This window comes from Delphinus delphis, chromosome 3, assembly GCF_949987515.2.
Source record: "Delphinus delphis chromosome 3, mDelDel1.2, whole genome shotgun sequence".
NCBI lineage: Eukaryota > Metazoa > Chordata > Mammalia > Artiodactyla > Delphinidae > Delphinus > Delphinus delphis.
This window is the reverse complement of record NC_082685.1, coordinates 12,813,816-12,839,724: the sequence shown is the minus strand read 5'-3', so window position 1 is coordinate 12,839,724 and position 25,909 is coordinate 12,813,816. Positions and strand designations below refer to the sequence as shown.

Sequence of the window (25,909 nt, the reverse complement as noted above, 5' to 3'; positions counted from 1 at the left end):
TAACCTGAGTACCTCAATGAGATACCACTTTGCATCCAGCTGGTTGGCAAAAATTACCCAGTGAGATGATACCCAGCATGGTGGGAATGGGACTCCTGGGGAACTCATAGAAAGCTGGGGGGGCAGGCGTGTGTGGCGGCCATGGTGTTTCTTCCTCCTCAAGTGGAATATTCACATGCCTTGCAACATGCTCGAGAGAAATTGCTAGATGTGTTGGAGGTGTCCACGCCTGGAATCTGCCTAAATGCTGAATGGAGGTAGTGGAATATTATACAGCCATCAAAAAGTATAGATGAGTAACAATATGGCCACAGCTCAGAAATAGAATCACCATGCGAGAAAGAGTAAGTGACCCCAAGATCACAGGCAGCTTGATGCCCTTTTATACAGTTAAAAGCAATCCAAATAAAAATGTATATGTATTTTTAATAATTAATAGAGGCATGAAAAATATAGTACAAGGGTTGGATGGGGGTCTTTGAGATGAGAGTCATCTGGTGGGGGTGTTAGTGTCCTGGGGCTGCTGTAACAAGCTACCACAGACTGGGTGGCTTAAAACAACAGGAATTTATTCTCTCATGGTTCTGGAGGCCAGAAGTCCAGGATCAAGGTGTTGGCAGGGCCGTGCTCCCTCTGGAGGCTCTAAGGGAGGACCTTTCTTTGCCTCTTCCAGCTTCTGAGGGCTCCAGGCATTTCCTAGCCTGTCGCTGCAGCACTCCAGCTTCTGCCTCTGTCATCACATGGCCTTCTCCTCTATGTTTCTCCTTTTCTGTCTCTCATAAGGACACTTGTCCTTGGATTTGGGGCTTGCTCTAAATCCATGGTGATGTCATCTTGAGATCTTTCATTTAATTACATCTGCAAGGACCCTTTTTTCCAAATGAGATCACATTCATAGGTTCTAGAGGTTAAACCTTGGACATATCTTTTGGAGGGACACCATTCAACCTGCTAGCGGGGGCAAATATTAATGACTGGTAGGTTTTTATCTTATTTTATTTGTAATTTAAAAAAAACTTTTTTTTGGCTACACTGTGAGGCTTGTGGGATCTTAGTTCCCCGACCAGGAATTGAATCTGGCCCGGGCAGTGAAAGCACAGAGTCCTAACCACTGGACCACCAGGGAATTCCCCATTTGTAGGTTTTTAAAAATGACTACTAACCAAGTAAACGAAAAGTGGCCATGGACCCTCCAGTGATGAGAATGTGGCTAGACCAAGCATTATTTTATTTTTCATCCTCTCCATATGACATCCTAAAGAAGCGCTCTGGGTTAGTATGTGCTTTTTTGAAATTTTATTTTATATTACAGTATAGTTGATTTACAATGTTTTGTTAGTTTCAGGTATACAGCAAAGTGATCCATTTATACATACACATATATCCATTATTTTTCAGATTCTTTTCCCAATAGGTTATTACAGAACATTGAGTGGAGTTCCTGGGGTAGCATTAAGATGCAAATGCCCGGGCGTGCCCGGGATCTTCTCAGGCTAAGTGTCTGGTAGGGGTGGGGGCTGGGGGGGGATCCTTGGAGATTGATCTGTGGTGCCTGCATCCATAGCGGGTAGCCCAGGCCCCTTTGAAGAGCCTCTTTGTCTCTTCTGGGACAGATTCTCCTGGATGATTTTTTTTTTTTTTTTTTGCGGTACGCGGGCCTCTCACTGTTGTGGCCTCTCCCGTTGCGGAGTACAGGCTCCGGACGCGCAGGCTCAGCGGCCATGGCTCACGGGCCCAGCCGCTCCGCGGCATGTGGGATCTTCCCAGACCGGGGCACGAACCCGTGTCCCCTGCATCGGCAGGCGGACTCCCAACCACTGCGCCACCAGGGAAGCCCTCTCCTGGGTGATTTTTAAAGAGAATCCAGGTGAATCCCCACTGCCCACGACCTCCCATGCTTGCTTCACCTGCTCTGAGCCTCAGTTTCCACTCCTGAAAAATGGGCAGATCCCACCTACTCTCAGAGTTGCTGGTTGTCAAGCGATGCTATCCCTGTATTTGTTTCACACCAGGGTTTCTCAACCTCAGCACCATAGACATTTTGAGTAAGATTTCATTTTTTGTGGAGGGCTGTCCTGAGCGTTGTAGGACGTTTAACAGCATCCCTGGCCTCTACCCACTAGATGCCAGTATAGAGTTGCCAGATTCAGCAAATACAAATGCAGGATACCCAGGTACATTTGAATTTCAGATAAACATAGAAAAAGTTTTTAGCCTAAGTTTGTCCCATGGCACACACTCATACTAAAAACGCATTTGACAAGGGTGCCAAGACAATTCAATGGGAAATGAACTGTCTTTTCAACAAGTGGTGTTGGGACAATTGTATATCTACAATGTATATGTATTGTGATGTATATGTATATGTATTGTATTGTATATTGTATATGTATTGTATATGTATATGTATTGTATATGTATTGTATATGTATTGTGATGTATATGTATTGTGATATATATATATATACATATATATATGTATATGTGAAAGAATAAAGTTGGACGTCTATCATATATAGGAATAAATATCTGTGACCTTAGAATAAGCAACACTTAGCTATGATGAAAAAAGCACAAAAGCAACAAAAGGAAAAATAGATAATTTAGATTTCATCATAATTTAAAATTTTTGTGCCACAAATGATACCATCAAGAAAATGAAAAAGGCAACCCACAGAATGGGAGAAAACACGTGCAAATCATATACCTGACAAGGGACTTGTATCCAGTATCCAAAAAGAACTCTTACACATCAATAGTAAAAATATAAATAACAATTTACAAAGGGCAAAGGACTTGAATAGACATTTCTCCCCCCAAACAACAATCTTGAGAAAGGAGAGCAAACTTTGAAAGCCACACTTCCTGATTTTGAAAATTACTCCAAAGCCATAGTGATCATGACAGCATGGTACTAGCATAAGGATAAACAAATATATCAATAAAATTGAATTGGGAATCCAGAAATAAAGCCTTACATTCATGATCAATTGATTTTTAACAAGGATGCTTTCTTAGCCCGTTTGGGCTGCTATAACAAAATACCACCGACTGGATGGCTTAAACAGACATTTATTTCTCACAGCTCTGGAGGCTGTAAGTCCAAAATCAAGATGCTAGCCAATTCAGTTCCTGGTGAGAGCTCTCTTCCTGGCTTGTAGAGGGCCACCTGCTTGCTGTGCCCTCACCTGGCAGAGAGAGAGAGAGAGAGAGAGAGAGAGGAAGGGAGGGAGAGATCTGGCATCTCTTCTTATAAGGGTACTAATCCCCATTATTAAGGCCCTACCCTCATGACCTCATCAAGCCCTAATTACCTCCCAAAGGCCCTGCTTCCTAATACCATCACATTGGAGGTTAGGGTTTCAATATACGAATTTAGGGGGGGACACAAACATTCATTTTATAACAGGTACCAAGACCATTCAATGGGGAAGGAATAATCTGTTTGGCAAAAGGTACTAGAACAACTGGATAGCCACATACAAAAAAAATGAAGTTGGACCCCTACCTCACACCATACACAAAATTAACTCAAGAATGGATCAAAGACCTAAATGTAAGAGCTAAAATCATACTACTCTTAGAAGAAAACATAAGGGTTAATCTCCATGACCTTGGATTAGCAAAGGTTTCTTGAAAATGACACCCAAAGCACAAGCAACAAAAGAAACAAGTAGATCAACGTGCCTTCTTTTTTGAGGAGCCCTTGGCCTCTGTATGCTCAAAGCACATGAAGATGTTGATGGGTCTTGAGTTTGCAGGAGAAACATGCCAGAGGTGACTGAGAATGGAAGATTTTGAAAAAGTGTGACGATCCTTTTAGTTATCCCTTCAACCTATAAACATGGGTAATAGGTCTCCTCCATGTTCTCCCCAAGCAGTAATATGGGCTTGTGACTTGGCCACTGAAACATTTACTGAGCACCTACTGTGTGCTAAGTCTTGTGTTCGGCCCTGTGCATACAGCAGTGAATGAAACTGACACGGTTCCTGCCTTCAGAGAACTGATTTCTGCCTCACCTTGGGTTGGGTTCTCTAGAAGCTGAGCCTGAGATGGAGATCCAAGGTTGTGTGAGTTTGGGGGAAACTTGTGAGGGAGTGAAGGATGCAGGACAATTTAGGGAAGGAGCAGGCAAGGAAGTGGGCTCAACTGGTGTCAAGCCTCCACTGACCTAGGGGGGACCCTGGAGCATGAGAAGCCCAAGTTGTTCCTACTTTGGTGCAAGGGGTCTGGCCTCTGGTTCCCCATGCCAGTTGGTCCTTGGTGTGGGCTTCCCTAGGGGATGTGCGTTTTGGGGGGCATAACCTCCCTGGTGAGGCAGTTCGGGTGAGGGCAATTCACGATGGGTGGCTGTGAGCTGTTAGCAGACGATATTTACAGCAGCTGGGGTAGGGGTGCGCCAGCCAGTAAAGGAGATCTGGGTGGGAGACCTGCAGCATCCTCTCCAAAACAATAATGAACATTCGACAAAGAATCACACTGACGATAATTTAATCAAAATTATGATCCATGTGTTACCAAACCAAACTTGGGTCCACTTGCCCACTTGTAGCAAAGCCAATCTACTGACACCAGGTTGTAGGGAAGGAAAGTGCAGCGTTTCCTGCAGGGCACCAAGCAAGGAGTACAGGCAGCTAGAGGCTCTCCCTCAAAAGGCCCTCCCTCAAAAGGCTCTCCCTCAAAAGGCTCCCCCTGATGGTTTTCAGGGAAAGGTTTTTAGAGACAGTGAGGGAGCGGGGTTGTGGGGTGTGTGATCAGCTCATGGACTTTCTTCTGATCGGCTGGTGGTGAGGTAATTGGGAGTCAACATCATCAATCTTCCGGTTCCAGCTGATCTGGGGGTCTATGTTATTGTGGTCAGCATGCAGTTAACTTCTACCTGGTAAGAGTTTCAGTATCTGCAAAATAACTCAAAGGACATGGCTCAGAATATTATCTATAGCCCTTGAGAAGGAACTAAAAGTCCTTGACTTTGTTTAATGACTAACCTGAAATTATTTTGTCTTGCTTGACTGTTTTCCTTTCTAGCTGAATTTTCCCACTTCTCTGATTAAATTTATTCTTTGGCACTTGGGAAAGGCCTAGGAGGCTAAAGTTTTTTCTGCAGACAAGAGGCAGGTGGAAGACATGGGAGGTGGGGTCTGTCCTGGGATGGCCCCACAGGGTCCTGTTCAGTTACAAATGCTGGCTCTGAAAAGGGCTCCATCAGAGGAAGGGAAAGGAAAGTCTTGGGGTGACAGGGAAAGGAGGGATAAGGCATGGGTCTGGAATTCTGGCTACCATGTCTCCAGCTTTGCTGGAGAACTAAAGTGCAATGGAAGGGCTTGGGGCTCAGCTGCTCCAGACCACATTCTAGGGCTGGCTTCCCTCCTAAGGCACCTCAGCCAGGATATCACCCAGCCCATGACAGCTGAGGCTGTCCTGCCCTTAGGGGTGTAACAACCCAATCTGAGGTTGGGACAAGTCATTTGTTACCAGTGATGGACACCTAAGTTGTTTGGAATCCTTTGCTTTTACCAACTAACCTGAAATTAAATATCTTGTACGTCTGTGTTAGTTATCCATTGCTGTGTAACAAGTTATACCCAAAGTTAGTAGTTTAAAAAGATAGACCTTGTTATCTCATAGTTTCCGTAAGTCAGGAATTTGGGAGTGGCTTGCCCTGGTGGATCTGGCTCAGAGTCTCTTAGGAGCTTGTGGTCAAGTTATTGGCTAGAGCTGGAGCCAGAGGAAACTCTCCTGGGGCTGTAGGATTCATTGCCACAGATGGGCGGCAGCAGGTGCTGGCTGATGGTGAGAGATCTTAGTTCTTCTCCCTGAGGCTTTTCCACAGCAATGCTTGAGTGTCCTTATGATGTGGTAACTTGTGTCCCCTTGAGTGAGTGACCAGGAGAGGGCAAGGCAGAAACCTCAATTCCTCCAATATCATGCAGTTTCTTCTGTCACCTTCTGTTTTGCCTTCTATTCATTAGCTGCAAGTCACTAAGTCCAGTTACACTCAAGGGGAGGGCAATCGAAAAAAGTGTCAAAGGATTTGAGGACTTTTTTTTTTTTTTGCGGTACGCGGGCCTCCCACTGTTGTGGCCTCTCCCATTGTGGAGCACAGGCTCCGGACGCGCAGGCTCAGTGGCCATGGCTCACGGGCCTAGCCACTCCGCGGCATGTGGGATCTTCCCGGACTGGGGCACGAACCCGTGTCCCCTGCATCGGCAGGCGGACTCTCAACCACTGCGCCACCAGGGAAGCCCTTGAGGACATATTTTAAACTTCCAAAATGTTGATGAGGAGCGACTTTTAAATTGAGATAAAATCCCATAACATAAAATTCATAATTTTAAAGTAGACAATTCAGGGAATTCCCTCACGGTCCAGTGGTTAGGACTCCATGGTTTCATTGCCAAGGGTGCAGGTTCAATCCCTGATCAGGGAACTAAGATCCCACAAGCCGAGCGGCGCTGCCAAAGAAAAAAAGAAGTAGACAATTCATTGATTTTTTAGTCTATTCACAATGTTATCACCATTATCTCATTCCAGAACTTTTCCATCATCCCCCAAAGAAACCCCATCCCTGTTGCAATTCCCCCTCCCCCATATCCTGTCAAGCACCATTCTACTTCCTATCTTTATGAATTGCCTACTCTCAGTACCTCATAGGAATGGAATCATACAGAATTTGTCCTTCTTGGCCTGGCTCATTTCAATGTTAATCTCATCTAAAAAATACCTAGAGATCTAGAATAACGTTTAACCAAATATCTGGATACCATGGCCTAGTGAAGTTGACACCCAAAATTAACCATCATAAGTCCACCCCTTGTCAACTTGGCAATCATACACATGTACTTAAACCATACTTAATTTTCAAATAAAGTGTCATGCAGTTACTTATTGTGTTAGGCAAAATTATAACCAGGTCATAATTTTGCCTAACACAATACAACTTTCCTGTATACAATGAAAATGCATTAACCTTTTCTCTAGAGGAGAATGCAAAGTCCTTGGGTGATGTTTACTTTTGTTCTTGATAAACTTTAAGTTAAATACTACAATGTAAAGCTAACAATACTTAAATACTGTACTATAAAGTCAATATGTCTCATGTTCCATGATAAGAGGATAAGAGAAGGAAGAATATATAGATATTACACACACACATACATAACAAAAAAAAGAAGAAATACTCATGACAATTTCAGTCCTCACTTGTGTAACTGGTCACGTGGTCATGGCTGGTATTAACTACCTTCTTCTACTACCTGTTCCATATTCCCTTTGCCCTCAGCAAGCACCTGAGTGGTCATCGTCTTCTACCTCATAGGGTGACCCCAAACTTCATTCCTGAAGGGTCTGGGCCATTAGCAGTCCGAACTGAACTGAGTTGTTGTAGTTTTCCATTGACCTTAATCACAGGACCATGGTGATACTAAGATATGACTTCAGGGATCTCCTGTGGTCGAGACAGGCTTTTCCTTACCTCCATTGTGGAGTAGAAGGCTAATTTCCCCCTTGGACGTCACGATCCATCACCTCAGCCAGCACAGTCACCCCCTTCCTTGCCTGTTGATTCAGAGGCATGAGGAACCCAAAGTGGCCAGGTGGCCGTCTCAACTTCCAGTTCAATGAAATCATTGTTTCTCCTGGTCTAATCATTCCTCCCCTTGAAATGAAGACCTCTAGGCCAGTAGAGCATAAGGTCATGGGGACAGGAAGCAAAAGTTTTGCTAAGGGGTCACTAGTGGTAATAGTGAAAGGTGCCTCTCCCACATCCACACCTTGATTCCTGGATCTGTGAATCCTGTCTATCAGACTCAGACCACATGCAGCCTCCTGGACAGGCTTCCTCAGCCCTGCAACGTACTGCCACCTTGCTGGCACTGTAACTGAGTCTTCAAATGGCCATTCTATTGCTCTATCAAACTAGCTGCTTCAGGATGATGGGGAACATGGTAAGACCAGTGAATTCATCGCCACACTTCATTTGCTGTGCAGTGAGTTTCTTGATCAAAAGAACGCTATGTGGAGCACCATCATGGCGGACGAGGCATTCTGTAAGTCCACAGATGGTAGTTTTGGTAGAAGCATTACATGCAGAGAAGGCAATTCCACATCCAGAGTAAGCATCTATTCCAGTAAACAAAATGCTGCTTCTTCCATGATGGAAGTGGTCCAAAGTGATCAGCCTGCCATTGGGTAGCTGGCCAGGCAATGGTGCCATACTGGGGCATCAGTGTTGGTCTCTGTTGTCGGCAGATTGGGCATTCGGCAGTGGCCATAGCTGGCTTGGCCTTAGTGAATGGAAGTCCAGGTGGCTGAGCCCACGCATAACTTCCATTCCTGCCACCATGGCCACTTGTTCATGCATGGTCCATTAGGTGGTGACAGGAGTGGCTGGGAAAAGAAGCTGACTGGTGTTCCCAGAATGGGTCATCCTGTCCATTCGATTATTAAAATACTCCTCTGTTGGGTTCACCCTTTGGTGAGCAATCACATGGGACACAAATATCTTCGCATTCCTCCCCCACCCCTGCCATTCAAGGACGTCTATCTACATAGTCTTCCCCAGACTTTCTTGTTCCCAGTTTTCCAATCTTGTTCTTTCCAAGTCCCTGACCATCCAAACAAACCATTGGCTGCAGCCTATGAATCGGTGTATAATCATACATTTGGCCATTTCTCCCTCCAAGCAAAATGAACGGCTAAGTGCACTGGCTGAAATTCTGCCCACTGGGAGGAGTTCCCTTCGTGGCTGTCCTTCAGGGCTGTCACAGAGGGGCTGTAGTTTTACAGCTGTCCACTTTTGGTGGTGCCTGCATATTGCGCAGCCCCATCTGTAATCCAGGCCCAAGATTTCTCTTCCTCTGTCAACTGATCACAGGAAACTCTGCATAAAGCCATAGGTGCAGGCTGGGAGAGAGAAGGCAGTGTAACCGAAGTGGGGACCATGGGCATTTGGCCCATTTTTTCAGGTAACTTACTTCTGCCTTCAGGGTCTGTTTGGGCCTGATATATATATATATTTAAAATTAATTAATTGATTAATTTTTGGCTGCATTCCGTCTTCGTTGCTGCGCACGGGCTTTCTCTAGTTGCGGTGAGTGGGGGGGCTACTCTTCGTTTTGGTGCGCGGGTTTCTCATTGTGGTGGCTTCTCTTGTTGCGGAGCACGGGGTCTAGGTGCGTGGGCTTCAGTAGTTGTGGCTTGCAGGCTCAGTAGTTGTGGCGCACGGGCTTAGTTGCTCCACGGCATGTGGAATCTTCCTGGACCAGGGCTCGAACCCATGTCCCCTGCATTGTCAGCCGAATTCTTAACCACTGGGCCACCAGGGAAGCCCAGGCCTGATCTTATATACATACCCCTTCCATTTGATGATGGGCTGCTGTGCACATCCTGTTTTATGGGTTGATGGATCAGACAGTGCTCAGTTCATGATGGCAGCTCAGATCCCATAGTAACTTGGTGGCTCATGGTGAAGGGTTCAGTCTCTACTAAGGCCCAGTAGCAGGCGTAAAGCTATTTCCCCAAAGGAAAGTATTTACCTGCAGAGGATGGCAGGACTTTGCTGCAAAATCCTAAGGGCTTGTGCTGCATTTCACCTACATGGGCTGCCAAAGGCTCCAAAGAGCATCGCTATCTGCCACTGACACCATTTGATCTGCTGGATCTTACAGTCAAAGTGGCAGAACAGTTTGCACAGCAGCCTGGACCTGTTGCAGAGCCCTCTCTTGTTCTGGGTCTCACTCAAAACCAGCAGTTTTTCAGGTCACTTGGTAAGTGGGCCAGAGTAACACACCCAAATGAGGAATATGTTGCCTCCACAATCCAAAGAGGCCCCCTAGGCTTTGTGTCCCTTTCTTGGTGACAGATGGGGCCAGATGCAACAATTTAAGCCACCTCAGAAGGGATACCTCTACACTCCCCACACCTCTGGATCCCTAAAAATTACACTGAGCTAGAAGGCCCCTGAATTTTTGTTGGATTTATTTCCTACTCTCTGACATGCAAATGTCTTACCAGTAAGTCCATAATGGTTGCTACTTCTTGTTCACTAGGTCCAATCAGCATAATGTCATCATTATAATGGACCAGTGTGACATCTTGTGAAAGGGAAAGGTGATCAAGATTTCTGAGAACTAAATTGTGACATGGGGCTGGAGAGTTGATGTACCCCTGAGGTAGGCCAGTGAAGGTGTATTGCTGGTCTCTTCAGCTGAAAGCAAACTACTTCTGATCTTGGACAAGGATGGAGAAAAAGGCATTTGCCACCTATATAGCTGCATACCAGGTACCGAGAATGTGTTTATTTGCTCAAGGAATGAAACCACATCTGGTAGGGCAGTTGCAACTGGAGTCAACCACCTGCTTAAGCTTGTGATAACCCATTGTCATTCTCCAAGCTCCATCTGTCCTCAGTACATGCCAAATAGCAGAGTTGAATGGGGATGTGCATTCAATCGCACCTTTCAAGTCCTTGATGTCGGCACTAATCTCTGCCATCCCTCCAGGAATGCAGTATTATTTTTGGTTTACCATTTTCTTAGCTAGAGACAGTTCTAGTGGCTTTCACTTGACCTTTCCCACCATAATAGCCCTCACTCCATAGGTCACGGAATGAATGTGAGGATTCTGCCAGCTGTTAAGTGTATCTATTCCAATTATGTATTCCAGAACTGGGGAAATACCACAGGATGGGTTCAGGGATCCACTGGACCCATTGTGAAATGGACCAGCTAAAACTCCATTGATAACTTGACTTCCATAAGCCCCTATTCTTTTTTTTTTTTAAGTTTTAAGTTTTTTTAAAAAAATATTTAGTTATTTATTTATTTTTTGGCTGCATCGGGTCTAAGTTGTGGCAGGCAGGATCTTTTGTTGAGGCGCGCTGGGCTTCTCTCTAGTTGTGGCTCGCATGCATGCTCAATAGTTGTGGTGTGCGGGCTTAGTTGCCCTGTAGCATGTGGGATCTTATTTCCCTGACCAGGGATGGAACCCATGTCCCCTGCATTGGAAGGTGGATTCTTAACCACTGGACCACCAGGGAAGTCCCCATAAGCCCCTATTCTGATTGATGGACCACAGTGATGTTTCGGGTCTCCTAGAATTAGTGTTGGTTCAGAGGCAGTGTCCAGTAATTCCTGAAAGGCCTAATTATTTCCTTTTCCCCAGTGCACAGTCACCCTGGTAAAGGGCCATAGGTGTCATTGGAGAAGACTGGGAGAAATGTTAACATACAAATTTTTGGTAGTGTGCCAGGGTCCTTCCTCAAGGGCACTCAGCCTCATCTTCCTTAAAGATGTTCTGGGTTTGTGAACTGGATCAAGTCTGAGGATTGACTGAGGGGCCGCGACTCTCTATTTTTATGATTCAAGTTAGACTTTTGTTCACTTGACCTAGAACTTTTCTGCTTAAACAGATCAAATAAGAACTTAGTAGGCTTCCCATCTATTTCACTTCTAGGAACACCATGATCATCTAGCCAATGCCATAGGTCTCTGTGAGTCAGACTATCCTGATTTTTTTTTTTTCCTGATTGCTGCTTTGACCCTGATGTCCATTATGGTAATGACACCCACCTTGCCTTTGGTGTTTGAGTGCCACCGCTTGGCTTTTGCCAACCCGGGATTCAATTACTCTCATTGCATTTAGGTTTCCCAATTCAGTGGCAGCAGTTACTGTTATAAGTTCTGAGCTACAGAGAAGAGAGATCATAGAGCTCCTCCAGGATGCTGGGGTTCCCTCACAAATTTATTTCTCACAATCATGGTGAAAGTTGTATCCTTGGGACCTCCCAGGTTGGGTGAGTAGGTCTTAAATGACAACTCCACTCTACATTTCCATCTCCCTAGGCCTTAGACTCCTTTCCTCAAGAGTAAACCATAGTTACTGTTGAATTGTTTATTTCTCCTTTCAATTTGTCACATTTTGCTTCATGTATTTTGGGTCTCTACTGTTAGGTAGAGACCCAAAATACATTATTTCTTCCTGATAGACGGAAACTTTTATCATTATATAATGTTCTTTGTCTCAAGTAACAATTTTTGTCTTAACATCTGAGATTAGTATAGCCAGTCCAGCTCTCTTTGGGTTACTATTTGCATGGAGTGTCTTTTTCTCTCCATTTACTTTCAATTTTGTCTTTGAATCTAAAGTGAGTCTTTTGTAGACAGCATAGTTGAACCATGATTTTAAAAAATCAGTTCTGACAATCTCTGTCTTTTAAGTGGAGAATTTAATCTATTTACAGTTAGTGTAATTACACATAAAGACTTATTTCTGCCATTTGCTATTTGCTTTCTATACGTCATGTCTTTTTTTTTCAATTCCTCCATTACCGACTTCTTTTGTGTTAAATAGATATGCTTTAGTGTATTATCAAATACACTAAAACGTTTTGCAAATGTGAGTGTATGTAGGACACAAGAGGAGATCCTTAGAAATGGAATTGCTAGGTCAAATGCAGGGCAGGGCATGCATTTAAAACTCTGATAAGGGGGACTTCCCTGGTGGCACAGTGGTTAAGAATCCATCTGCCAATGCAGGGGACATGGGTTCGAGCCCTGATCTGGGAAGATCTCACATGCCACGGAGCAACTAAGCCCATGTGCCACAGCTACTGAGCCTGAGCTCTAGACCCTGAGAGCCACAACTACTGAGCCAGAGTGCCACAACTACTGAAGCCCATGCAACTAGAGCCTTGCTCTGCAACAAGAGAAGCCACTGCAATGAGAAGCCCGCGCACCGCAACGAAGAGTAGCCCCCACTCGCCACAACAAGAGAAAGCCCATGCACAGCAACGAAGACCCAACGCAGCCAAAAATAAATAAATAAAATTAATTAATAAAAATAAATAAATAAATAAAACTCTGATAAGTTTTACCACATTGGTCTTAAATGCTTCTACCAATTCAATTGGATATTTTCCATAGAGGGCTTTGCATTTTATTGAAAGCATCTGTTGGCTTGTTGGGATTCTCCCTTAAACTCTCACCCTGGAGAGGGGGACCTAATTATTCATTTTTTATATTCCCACATTTTAGTGCACAGGAAGCCAAAAAAGATGTGAAGAAGGAAAAAGGAAACTCTTATCATGTTGTGACAGGAATATTGGAAAATGAGGAACAATGCAGCATCAGGAACTTTTAGTGTAGCCATGCAAACCAGGAGCCCCGTGAGCTGACTTCAAGTATTTAGTCCCAGAATCTTGGGAAGTGACAGGTTCTCGAAGACACTTTACAAAAAAGGAAACTGAGGCTAGAAGTTAGGAAATTAACGCTCAGAAACTAGTAACTGAACTTTTACTGAGCACCTCCTGTGTGTTGGCATTATTCTTCCCATTGGGGAAGCCCATGATCACATGGTCAGCTCCTGTCCACATGGAACTTTCCTTTATAAATACTTCTTAAGGGAGTAAATAGTAGCTCATTTATTCCTCATTCCATCTTAATGGCTATTATTCCCCTTTCCCAGATGAGAAAACCCTAGGCTCAGAGAGATGAAATCACTTGTACAAAGCCACACAGCCAGTAGGTGGTCAGGTCTGGATTTCAACTCAGAGCAAGTACTCCCAATCGCTTTGTTATATACTGCCTCTGAATAATATTATTGTCCAGAGCAGCAGCAATCACCATTTCCGCGTGCTAGGCTCTGTGGTAAGGACTGTCCCCATTCATTTATTCAACCAATGCACACTGAGCAGCTACTTTGTGCCAGGCGCCTCCATTTTAAAGATGGGTTAACAGGCCCAGGGAGCTTCTTCGAGAGATGGGGACGCACCGCACCGTCCTGGTGAAGCCTCCCCAGCTGGGTGTTCCACCTATGTAAGGCATTCAGTTGGCGCTCAGTTAACCCAAGACACTGCCACCGCCTGACACAGACGACCAAATCCGAAACCAACCTCTGCCCCAGCGCCACAGAGCAGCGGTTGGGGCGTGACCACGTACTGGAGCGTCTGCTGAGACGGCAGTTGGAAGCCCCGCCCCCCACGCGTGCACGTTGCGCGTCCCGTCGGCCCGCTAGGCTCCGGGAGTCCGGGCGCGGTTGGAGGCGTCCTCAAGGAGTGCGCGCGCCTGCGCCGGCGTCGGGCTCGCGCACGCGCACCTGCGCTGGCGTCGGGCTCGCGCACGCGCACGGCGGCGACGGCAGCGGTGGCGGCGGTTCCTGCCGAGGGCTGCGAGGGCGGGCGGCTCCGAAGGAAGCGGCGAAGCTGAGAGGCTCGGCGGCAGCGGCGGCGGTTTGGCGCGCGTGACTCTCGACCCTGCTCGCTCTGCGGCGGGCGTTTTGATCCGTTTCACGGGCGCGGGCGCAGCGGCGGCGGCGGCAGCCCGAGGCCTGCGGCCTAGGCCTCAGCGCGGCGGCGGGCTCGAGTGAGGTGTGGAGCCGGCCTGAGAGCTCTACGCGGCGGCACCATGAGCGTGGAGGCGTACGGGCCCAGCTCGCAGACGCTCACCTTCCTGGACACTGAGGAGGCCGAGCTGCTCGGCGCCGACACCCAGGGCTCCGAGTTCGAGTTTACCGACTTCACTCTCCCCAGCCAGACGCAGACGCCCCCCGGCGGCCCCGGAGGTGGCGGCGCTGGGGCCCCGGTCTGCGCGGGCCCGGGCGCGGCGGCCGGACAGCTCGACGCGCAGGTGAGCGGCACATGGCGACGCCGGAAGCCAGGGCCGGGCCTCGGCGGTCGGGGACCTGCCCCGGTTTCCCCTCCAGCCGGGCCCAGGCTGATCTGCTCGGGTCCCACAGCCCGGCCGGGTGCGGAGTAACCTGGACGGGCATCTCCCGCTCAGGACGTGCCCGGAGTAACCTGCCCCAGTTTCCGCTCTCCAGCCGGACCCGGGTAGATCTCCTTCAAGTTCCGCTCTGGTTGCGTCCGAGTGATCTCAGGACCTAGCTCAGGCCGGGTCTTACGTGATCTGTCCCAAGTCCTCTTCCGGGCCTGTCCGAGGTGAGCGGCCCTAGGTCCGTCTCTGGACAGGTTGGGGGCGACTTGTCCCCGAGTTCTCCTCCAGCTGGGTCAGTGCCCTGCTCAAACCAGCTCCGGGGTGATCTGCTCCGGTTCCCCCTCTGGCTGATGCGACCGCCCTGCCCCACTCCCTTACCTGTGGTCGCAGCCATCGGGGCACCCCCGCCCCCATTCATGCCCACTGTGCGGCGGGTTCAAATTTCACCGGGCCCTGGGATGCTGGCGAGAGGAGGGTCGAGGCTTCCCCAGCAGACACGGAATTTTTGCATCCAATCGAGAACCCCACACTCTCTGGCTTTTAAGATTATTCATGAAGCAGTTTGCGTTTTGTTTTTCCTTCTTGCATTGCCTGTTGCTGAAATCGACCTGTTACGTAACTCCACAGCCCTGCCTTGGAAAAGTTGGTTTTGAGTTTGTTCCTCCAATGGGGCCGTGGTAGTGGGTTTCATATAAATGGTTCTGCCATGTCAGAAAGTTTTGTTCTTAATAATGTGAACATTTAGCGAAGGCTGCTCAGTTATTTTAAATTTGGGTTTGTGTTAGGAGAGTGTGTTAGGCATACACTTCCTGGACCTGGGTCCTTGCCCCGGGGTGGGAGAAGGGGCTGGCAGTGGTCTTGGGCTGGGCTCCCCAGGAATGTAGCCATCTTCCTGTGGATCTCAGATTCCATTCCTGTGCCTGGCACCTCCCTCAGGTTTATTTTCCTGAATTCTCAGCCAGGGAGGAGCTATAGGGTTCACCTTGTCATAGGTGTCCCTTAGCAAGAGGATCCACCGCCAGGGTGCGGGGAGCTAACCCATCCTCAGCCAGAGTGAGCTCAAACCCTGTCCTGGAGGAGGGGGCTTACATTCTAGTTGGATGAGTCATTCCCGTGGGTAGACCACCCACCTGGACTTTCTTTTAGCCCCTAATAGAAGCAGAAAACATTTGACTCATGCTAACCCCAGATTCCTTAAAAATAGAAGCTTGATGGGTGGGGCATCAGGGAGAACAGGTGTGCACCATATGTATGTTTTTTCGGTTTTGTTTACATATGGTGGGGGAAGGTAGGAGAGAGGGGAGAGTTTGCATGGAGAAATGAATGAGCCGCTGGAGGCTCATGATAACGCCTGTAGTTTCATACTCTGTAGACCTGTTTCCACAGCTGTAAAATGGGGATAACAGCTATATTTTTGTTACTTTTAAACATACGTGAAATCTGGACTCATGTATGAATGGATAGACCAGATAGTGCTGTCTGTAATTTGTGTCCAGCGTGTCCGGAAGGCTGAAGATAAAGATCTCTTGGTTGAGCAGTGTGCCATGACCCGTGGCAGCTCAGGGTTGTGAGAGGTAATCGTTTTATTGGAAATCCTGTTTAAACTGTAGCCTATAAAACAGCAAGCCTGGAGCAGCTCTGAGTTCTAGTTGGGTTCTTTTTTTTTTTTTTAAATTAATAAATAAATATATTTACTTATTTATTTTTGGCTGCATTGGGTCTTCGTTGCTGTGTGTGGGCTTTCTGTAGTTGTGGTGAGTGGGGGCTACTCATTGCGTTGGCTTCTCGTATCGGAGCACAGGCTCTAGGCACGTGGGCTCAGTAGTTGTGGCTCACGGGCTCTAGAGCGCAGGCTCAGGAGTTGTGGCACACGGGCTTAGTTGCTCCGCGGCATGTGGGATCTTCCCGGACCAGGGCTCGAACCCATGTCCCCTGCATTGGCAGGCGGATTCTTAACCACTGCGCCACCAGGGAAGTCCCTGGGCTTCTCTTCTGAGTGCCTTTTGATTTTATCTTATTGGATGAGTGGCTGTGGATTGTCAAGTGCTGGGCAACCACTTTTGTTTCACAGCTTTACCGAGGTAGAATTCACATACCATACACTTCACCCATTCAAAGTGTGCAATTCAGTGACTTCAGTACATTCAGAGTTGTGCAGCCACCACCACAGTCGATTTTAGGACATTTTCATCACCATAAAAAGAAGCCCTGCACCCCTTAGCCTGTCAGTCCTCCCCTCTCTAACCCCAGGCAGCCACTAATCTTTCTATCTCTGGATTTATGTACTCTGGACATTTCATATAAATAGACATATAGTATGTGGTCTTTTGTTCTTTTACTGAGCATGTTTTCAGGGTTCATCTATGTTGTGGCATGTATCTGCTCCATTCCTTATTATGACTGAATGATATTCCACAGCACAGACAGACCACATTTTGTTTATCCACTTACCTGTCGGTGGACATTTGAGTTGTTTTTGTTTTTAGCTGTTATGGAAAATGCTGCTGTGAACGTCTGTGTAGAGGTTTCTGTGTGGACGTAAGCCTTCAGTGAAATTGGTGGGTGGTATGGTAACAACTGCCTGTTGCTTTTTCGGGTGCTGCCAGACTGCTTTCCGGTGTGTAGCCACTTTTGATATCAGTCTTGACTGCCAGTTTTGCACAGTTGGTTTTATCTGAAAGTTTGTTGAGGTAACACATGTGTGTCTTGGCCAGGGTGGGAGAATGGCAGGCAGAGGTGACTCCTGCTGAGCTCTGAGTTGGTTCCAATGACACTTGTTTTCTTGTTTATTATTTGAAACTGATATTTATCAAAGCCCTGACAGGTGTCCTTAAGATAAAGGGACAGTTTTCTTTTGGGTATTTGACCCTTTCCTGGCCCCTTCCCCTGCCCCTCAAAGGGCAGGGAAAGGTAATTTTGGAAGTCCTTTGCATAATAGCTGGTATTACAGACCTTCTGGTCTGCCTAGTTGGAATATTTCCCCTTGACTGTTGCTACTATTGTGTTTCCTCCAAACATTGGAATTATGGTGAAAATCTTAAGAGTTGGGAACACTGCCAAACAAAAAAAAGGAAATGAACCATTGATACAGCCAGCAAGATGGATGTATCTTCAAATAATTCCAGTGAGTGAAAGATGCACTTAAAAAAGAGTATATACTCTTTGATTCTGTTCATATAAAACTCTAGAAAGTGCTAGGTAACCTACAGTGACAGAAGGCAGATCAGTGGTTGTGGGGAGGAGAGGAAAGGAGAGAGGGATGGCAAAGGCACGAGGAGACTGAGGGTGATGGATGTGTTTGTTACCTTTATTGATGGATTCACCGGTGTTTATGTACATTGATGTGTGTCAATTTATAAAATTATAAAGAACTGCTACCTACTCTTCAAAACCTGCTGCCTTCAGAAGTCAGGGAAGGCTGTTCCAGCATATCCTTGATTGTCCAGGTAAACAGATCATCTTCTGCTTCCTGGCCCTCAGCTTATGGTGAGGAGTGAGTTCCATATAGTTCCGGGGTTCCTAAAAGTGGTGAGTTTAAAATTTGAGTCAGCCCTTTTTTGTTCCGTGAACACTCAGTACAGCTGTGACATAAGTACGCCTTGAGAAAATTGGAGATGAGATGCTGCTAACCTCGCAGGAGCTCTGGCATGTGTTCTACCTGTATTTTCCTCTTATTGGATTTCTGGCGTTTGGTTCCAAACCCCTGAAAGGGAGGGCTTACGTGTCAGTTACTGCTTAATAAGCGAAATAACTCCTAACTCTATTTACCCAATTAGTTTTGTTACCCAGATTCAGCATGATTGGGGGGAAAAGGTAACACTAATACAATACCAATATTAACTGCAGAACAAAGTTCTCTATCAATCTAGCTCCCACAACCAAAAAAGAGAGGGATCTTTCTAATAGCTTTACTGGGCTTCCCTGATGGTGCAGTGGTTTAGAATCCACCTGCCAATGCAGGGGACACGGGTTCGAGCCCTGGTCCGGGATGATCCCACATGCCGCAGAGCAACTAAGCCCGTGTGCCACAACTACTGAGCCTGTGCTCTAGAGCCCGCGAGCCGCAACTACTGAGCCCGCGTGCCTAGAGCCCGTGCTCCGCAACGAGGGAAGCCACTGCAGTGAGAAGCCTGTGCACCGCAATGAAGAGTAACCCCCGGTCGCCGCAGGTAGAGAAAGCCCGTGCAGAGCAATGAAGACCCAGTGCAGCCAAAAAAAAAGTAATAATAAAATAAATAAATGATAGCTTTACTGAGGTATGGTCATATACCAGGGTCCTCTTGTTTGTTTGTTTTTTTATAATTTTTACAATTTCACACACCTTGATCTGGGTCATAGATATAAGCAGGTAAGACATACTTTTTTTTTTTTTTTTTGGCTTTGCCAAGCAGCTTGCAGGATCTTAGTTCCCCGACCAGGGACTGAACCCGGGCCCCTGGCATTGGAAGCACGGAGTCCTAACCACTAGACCGCCAGGCAGTTCCCGAGGCCTCTTGTTTTTAAGTGTTCAATTCGGTGTTTTGTGGTTTTTTTTTGTAAATTTACTGGGCTGTGTAGCCATCCCAACAGTCACTCACTGTCCTGAGTTCTCTTTCATGCCACCTTTCCTTTCCTCTTCTATTTTTGCTCCTTCTAATCTTGGTAGTTTCTTGTTAAAGCTCTAAGGTAGGGAGATCGGGTGACCCCGTGCTTCCCAGTCCAGGTCACACACTGGGGAGATGTGGTGCCTCGTGTGCTAGGTAGGTTCTGTGCTGGTGTTCAGAGGTAGGAGTTGAGGCCTGGCCACACTGCTCATGTGGTGAGCCTGGGAGCCCTCATGTGTCTGTTCACGTTTTGTTTTGTTCCCTCTGCACACTCTCAGGCTGACCTCCTCAGCCTGGTTCTCAATGCCCGTCCTCTCAGTACTTCTGTTTCACTGTCTTGCTGTGCTTGGGGAGGGCTGACTCCCACTGGGAGTCAAAGTGAGTCCTTTGCCAACTGCAGCTGCTTTGTTAGAAATGGCAGGTGCTGCCCAGTCTGCAGTTGACCCTGGGGACAGTGAGGGCCCAGAGGAGGGAAAGGGAAAAAAGCCTTTGTGAGTGGTGGTCCTTGAGTTGTTCAGGAAGTGCACCCTGAACAACTTGGGCACAGGGCTTGGCATGGAGGGAAAAGGGCTGTTGTCCACGACGAGGGGCTCGGGCTGGATACTGGAGCCTTGTGTTGCTGCTGAGGGGTGCCGTGACCTCCCTTGAGAGGAAGGGCCCTTAGGTGGCAGGGAGACCTGGCAGAGTTTGGCTGAGGCTAGAAGGGGAGCTCAGGCAGAGAGCGCTGGGGTCAGATGTGTGCCCTCAGGTGCGCACATGTGTGAACTACCACAGTACCAGGTGGCCACTCCTCCTCAGGCACATGCTCGTCACTGCGCTGAGCACCCCGTTGTCCCCGAGTCCTCATAACTCCTCTAGAGCAGTCGTGAGTTCTTTTCTGATGGTTTACATCAGGGCCCGGGACCCCCTGGGCTGAGGCAGGGCTCCCCTTGGATGGGAGGTGTGAGTAGGGGGTCAGCAGACCTTTGGAGGTGCTGCCCCGAGAGCTGGGTGAGAGGCCTTGCAGGAGGGAGAGGCCCCACCAGAGCGCTGTGCGCAGGGGCTGGAGGGGCAGATTGTGGGCAGTGGCTCTCAACTGAGGGGCAGTTGTGGTGGTTAGCGTGGTAGGGGTGGTCTTTTGGTGGTATAGGACAGTCCAGCTCACAGAGAAGGGCCAAGATGACCATTGTGTTCAGTGGGACCCAGAGCAGAATGTGGCCTGGGAGGTGCAGAGGGGGCAGTGAGTCGGGCCGGGTCTTTAGTGCTCCCTTTTCCAAGTCTTATGGGGCCCCAGTCTTGGGGGGCTTTGAACTCTTCTTGCCGGAAGAGCTTTCCTTGAGGGCAAAATCCTACTTCCTCTGATAAACAACAGGAATGCCGGGTCCTGGGATCCCATGTTTGGCATAGGGTCCTTGTGCCTTTTTATGTGGGTTGGTCCACTAGCAGCTTGCAAGTTGGACAACTGAGCCGGGTTTCTCAGGATCCCTGTGGACTGTTGCCAGGACGGCTTCTAGACAGTACAGTTGATTTAGGCTGCCTGCTGAGCTGTGAGTAGCCCTTTGTCATGACTGAGGATAGCACCTTCGTATCTACCCTAGCTCCTCGCATAGCTCAGCTGCCAGGGCTGACAGTGAAGCTGGAGGGGTTGCTTGCCTCATCCCGAGGCAGAAGCCATTTGGTACAAGCTGTGCTCATCTTCCATCACTCCTTTCAAGTGCATGGCTCTGCAGAGCTAACACAGATTCCAGGCAGCCACCTTGTCCACCTGTATTGTGTAAAAATGTTTATTAGGAATTCTCTCGTGTATAAGTAGATAAAGCAAATCCTGCCCATCTGTCTTCTTGATTTGATGGTTGTGAAGATTTTCTTTTCTCTCTTTTTTCTTTTTCTTTGCTGAAGTGTTTTAAAGCAAATCCAACTTGTCATTTCACTCTTCTGAGGTTGAGCCATATGAGTTAGTGATACTCAACCATTTAGACTTATGCTATTTAGAATGCATTTCTAAAAACATGAAAAGGGCATCTTTCCTTCATAGCCGTACTGCTGTGGTCAGACAAACAGCACCAACAGTAGTTTTTCAGGATCATCTAATATTGAATACATGGGGCTTCCCTTTCTCCACAGTCAGATTATTTACCTGGTCCGGATCCCTGTGAGGTCTAGTGTTAATGTGATTGATTGTCACGTCTCCAGCCCTGCTCTTCTGGGCAGCCCCTCCCTCTTCTTCTTTTCATGCCACTGAGCCAGGATCCGGTCCAGGTCATTGTCCTGTGAGGTGTCCTGCCTTCTGGACTGAACCTCTCCTCACAGCCTGGCTTCTCCCTGCAGGTGTGGGTGGATTCCATGTCAGTCTGTGAGCTCCTTTGCGAGTGGCTGACCCCAGAGCTGGGCAGGCAGGGGCAGCACAGGGTGAGCTGCAGACACCCCAAACAGGTCGAGGATATTCTTGAGCTTTGAAATGAACGGCAGGGGTGGACTTGGCATTTGGTCAAAACAAGGGTCTACTGAAAAGAGGGAGGCAGGTAGAACTCCTTTAACCCAAAGCTCAGGGACTGCTGTGTTGGGTGGGACCATGTGAAGTTCCCTTCATTGTAGGTCAAAAATGGTCAAATCTCAACAATTTCTTGTGGTTAAAACTAATGGATTAAAGAAGGCTAAGAGATTACATCACAAATAATGTGTAATTGTTAACTGGGTCTTGGATTTAAAAAACTGTAAAGGACATTATTAGAACATTGGGAAAATGTGTCTATGTGTATTAGATATCAGTATTACATCAGCATTATTCCCGAGTGTGATGTTTATATTGTGGTTGTGTGGAGAAAGCCCTTGTCCTGGGACCTATGATTCTGAAATGGATCAGGAACAGAAAAGTATGTGTGTGTGTGAACACATGTGTGCATATGTGTGCGGAGCAAGAGAGGGAGAGAGCAAATGTGGCAAAATGTGAGTGGCTGGTGGATCCAGATGGTGGGTGTGTGGGTCATTCATTCTCTGTAGTTTTGAAACTTTTTCAAAAGGTGAGGGAGAGCGGATCTTCTGTTAGCCTTTTCCTGAGGCAGGGCTCAGAGACCTGGTAGTTCCTCTCTGCCTCAGGTCACCTGAGGGAAAGGCGATTTCCCACTCGCTCTTTTTTATTTAAGTTGTGGAAGAAAAGAATAAATGATGAGTCATTTTACATCTCAACCTTATATTTTGATTGAGAAGATATGTTCATTTAGCTAACACTGTGAGAGCCTCCTGGGGTGTGGGCTCAGTTCTAGGTGCGGGGGTCAGAGCAGGGAGCAGGACCGGCAGAGCTGGCCCCACTGGTGCCCCTCAGATAGGGTCAGGGGAGGCCTCCCTAGGAGGTGCCCTGTGGACTGGGACTGAAGGACCAGGAGCCATCTGTGTAGAAGCCAGGGGGATAGTGAGTGCAAAGGCCCTGGGACATTGGCATAGTCGGGGATTGAGGGACAGGAATGTCTATTTCATGCTGAGTGGTATGACGCTTATGAGGTTTGGGGTAAAAATTTATGGTCTAAAAGTTCTTACCAGCACAGTTAGTGGTAATTTTTGAACTGATGTGCTTTTCCTTTGTGGGAATGAAGTGGCCTCTCTTCCTGCTGTTCTGAGGTGCACTGAGTTCTGCAGTGGGTCGTAAGAAACTCTCTGGGCAGAAAACCTCTGCAAGACCTTGATCAGCTCAGCAGCTCATAGATGGACTTCAATAATGAGTGTCCAGAGCAGGGGTGGAGGGAGAACTGTTTCCTTCGCTTTCTAGACCCAGTGACACGGTGCCTGGGGATGGGCTTGGTGCCAGGGGTGCGGGGAGGACTTTCCCTTCTTGAGCCCAGCAGGACCCAGGAGTCCTGGCTGGAGGTGATGGGTTGATAACCTCAGTCCTGTGCCAGACAAGGACACTCCCCTCCCTTCTTCCATTACGTCGCCTGGCTTGGATTGTGGGCCTTCTCTGTGCCAGGCACTGTTTAGTGCTTTAACTCATTTAATTATAGTTGCTAAGGTCAAATGTATTTTTGAAGTTAATGTTTATCTTAAAACTTTCCAGAAAGTAGAGGGAGAAATTAACAAGCCAGCTATAGAAGTCTGTGTTGTGGTCAGGTCACAGCTGGGCAGGAGTGGGGCTGGGCAGGGGTTGGACAAGTGCATGTGGTGTGTAGGTGTGCGTAAGTACTTGTGAGGAGGGACAAACCCACGCCCCCCAGCCACACAGCTACAGGGCCTACTGGGGAATCCGGACTCCTCTCTCTCTAGTCTCCCTGCCTTCAGTGGGGGGTGAGGGAGAATCCATCTGACCTTGTGTTGTGTCGGTATTGTATTGTCTCTTGAGAGTTCCTAGAGCAGGTCCTAGAACGGACTTAGATTTCCTGCTCCTTATTAAACCCGAAGGGGTATGAGTGATGCAGAGAAAGGGTCGTCACATGGTTGGTCAGGCTCTGTTAAGAGCCTCACACATTCCTGATGTGCCCTCTGCTGGTTCACTCTTCCCTCTGTGAGGGGAGATGAAGTGTGGGATCTGAGGCCTGGATGAAGCAGGAGTGGGTGGAATGAAGGCACCTGGTGTCACGCATGTGTCCGTATTACTCCACATACTAATTTTTATGTTTCAGGAAAGTAAAGATTCACATATCACTAAGGATATTTCTTTACACATAAAAGTTTATACAACCTGATGAGACATTTTAAGAGTTCTTCTAGACTAGGAGTTAGCAAGCATTTTCTTTCTTTTTTTTTTAAATTAACCATTTTTTATTTTATTTTAAAAATTATTTATTTATTTATTTATTTTGGCACGGGCTTCTCTAAGGCGTGCCATCTTAGTTGCGGTATATGGGATCTTAGTTCCCTGACCAGGGATCGAACCTGGGCCCCCTGCATTGGGATCGTGGAGTCTTAACCACTGGACCACCAGGGAAGTCCCCCAACCGTGTTTTAAATTGAAGTATAGTTAATTTACAATATTGTGTTAGTTTCAGGTATACAGCAGAATGATTCAGTTATATATATATTCTTTTTCAGATTCTTTTCCATTATAGGTTATTACAAGATATTGAATGTAGCACCCTATACTGTAGGTTCCTGTTGTTTTATCGATTTTATAGTAGCAGGGTGTATATGTCAATTTCAAACTCCTAATTAACATCCCCCCATCAGTCCCTTTGGTAACCATAAGTTTGTTTTCTATAGTTGTGAGTCCATTTCTGTTTTGAAAATAAGTTCATTTGTTTCATTTTTTTTAGATGTCACATGCAAGTGATATTGTGATATTTGTCTTTCTCTGTCTGACTTCACTTAATAAGTGACTTCACTTAATATGATAATATGATATGTCCATCCATGTTGCTGCAAATGACATTATTTCATTCTTTTTTATGGCTGAGTCATATTCCATTTTATGTATATGTACCACATCTTCTTATACATTCCTCTGTCGATGGACATTTAGGCTCCTTCCATGTCTTGGCTGTTGTAAATAGTGCTGCTGTGAACATTGGGGTGCATGTACATTTCGAATTAGAGTTTTCTTTGGATATATGCCCAGGAGTGGGATTGCTAGGTCATATGGTAGTTCTATTTTTAGTTTCTTGAGGAACCTCCATACTGTTCTCCATAGTGGCTGCACCAATTTACATTCCCACCAACAGCAAAGGAGAGTTCGTTTTTCTCCACGCCCTCTCCAGCATTTATTGTTTGTAGACTTTTTAATCATGGCCATTCTGACTGGTGTGAGGTGATACCTCGTAGTTTTGGCTTGCATTTCTCTAATAATTAGCAAATATTGCGTGTTTTGTCATGTACCTGTTGACCATCTGTATGTCTTCTTTGGAGAAATGTCAGCAAGCATTTCCTTCAAGTGCTAGGTAGTACGTTCTAGGCTTTGTGGGACAAGAAGCAAATACCTACTATTAGGTATTTCATCCAACCATTTAAAAACGTAAATACCATCCTGAGCCTGAGATTGTGGCCCACACCCTCTCAGCCCTCCCCTATAACATGATATATGTGGCTCTTTCACTGCCATGAAGTGAAATCCAGGTACCATAATCTGGCCACACACTTTCAGAAAACAAACATGTGTGTGCTGAGGCAGTCACACTGAGAGGTGTCTTGGTCCCTTGTCGGCAGCCTCATCCCAGTATTGCCGCTGCATGTGTCAGGAGAAGTGTTGCCAAAAGGAAAGATAACTTTTTGAAGTAGTAACTTGCTATCAAAATTTCAAACAAAGGGGACTTCCCTGGTGGTCCAGTGGGTAAGACTCCATGCTCCCAATGCAGGGGGCCCAGGTTCGATCCCTGGTCGGGGAACTAAGAGTCTGCCCGCATGCTGCAACTGAGAAGTCCGCATGCTGTAGCTAAGAAGTCTGCTTGCCGCAGCTAAGGATCCCACATGCCCATGTGCCGCAACTAAGACCCAGTGCAGCCTAAATAAATAAATAAATGTTTAAAATATTTTCAAACAAAGCACAACAAAAAATTTAACAACCTGATTAAAAATGGGCAAAGTAGGGCTTCCCTGGTGGTGCAGTGGTTGAGAGTCCACCTGCCGATGCAGGGGACTCGGGTTCGTGCCCTGGTACGGGAAGATCCCACATGCCGCAAAGCGGCTGGGCGCGTGAGCCATGGCCACTGAGCCTG

The 25,909-nt window shown here is 47.0% G+C and overlaps 1 protein-coding gene across 2 annotated transcripts in view; it reads left to right on the top strand.

Annotated features, from left to right (window-relative positions):
• The first annotated feature begins 14,118 nt into the window (after positions 1–14,118).
• UPF1 (UPF1 RNA helicase and ATPase) overlaps positions 14,119–25,909 on the top strand; it is a 36,421-nt gene continuing 24,630 nt past the window's right edge. The window contains exon 1 of one of the 2 annotated variants that reach the window (XM_060008008.1): positions 14,119–14,625. In XM_060008008.1, the coding sequence (XP_059863991.1) occupies positions 14,404–14,625 (222 nt within the window). In that variant the 5' untranslated portion in view covers positions 14,119–14,403. The remainder of the gene's footprint in view (positions 14,626–25,909) is intronic. The other variant, XM_060008009.1, reaches the window with a different exon arrangement.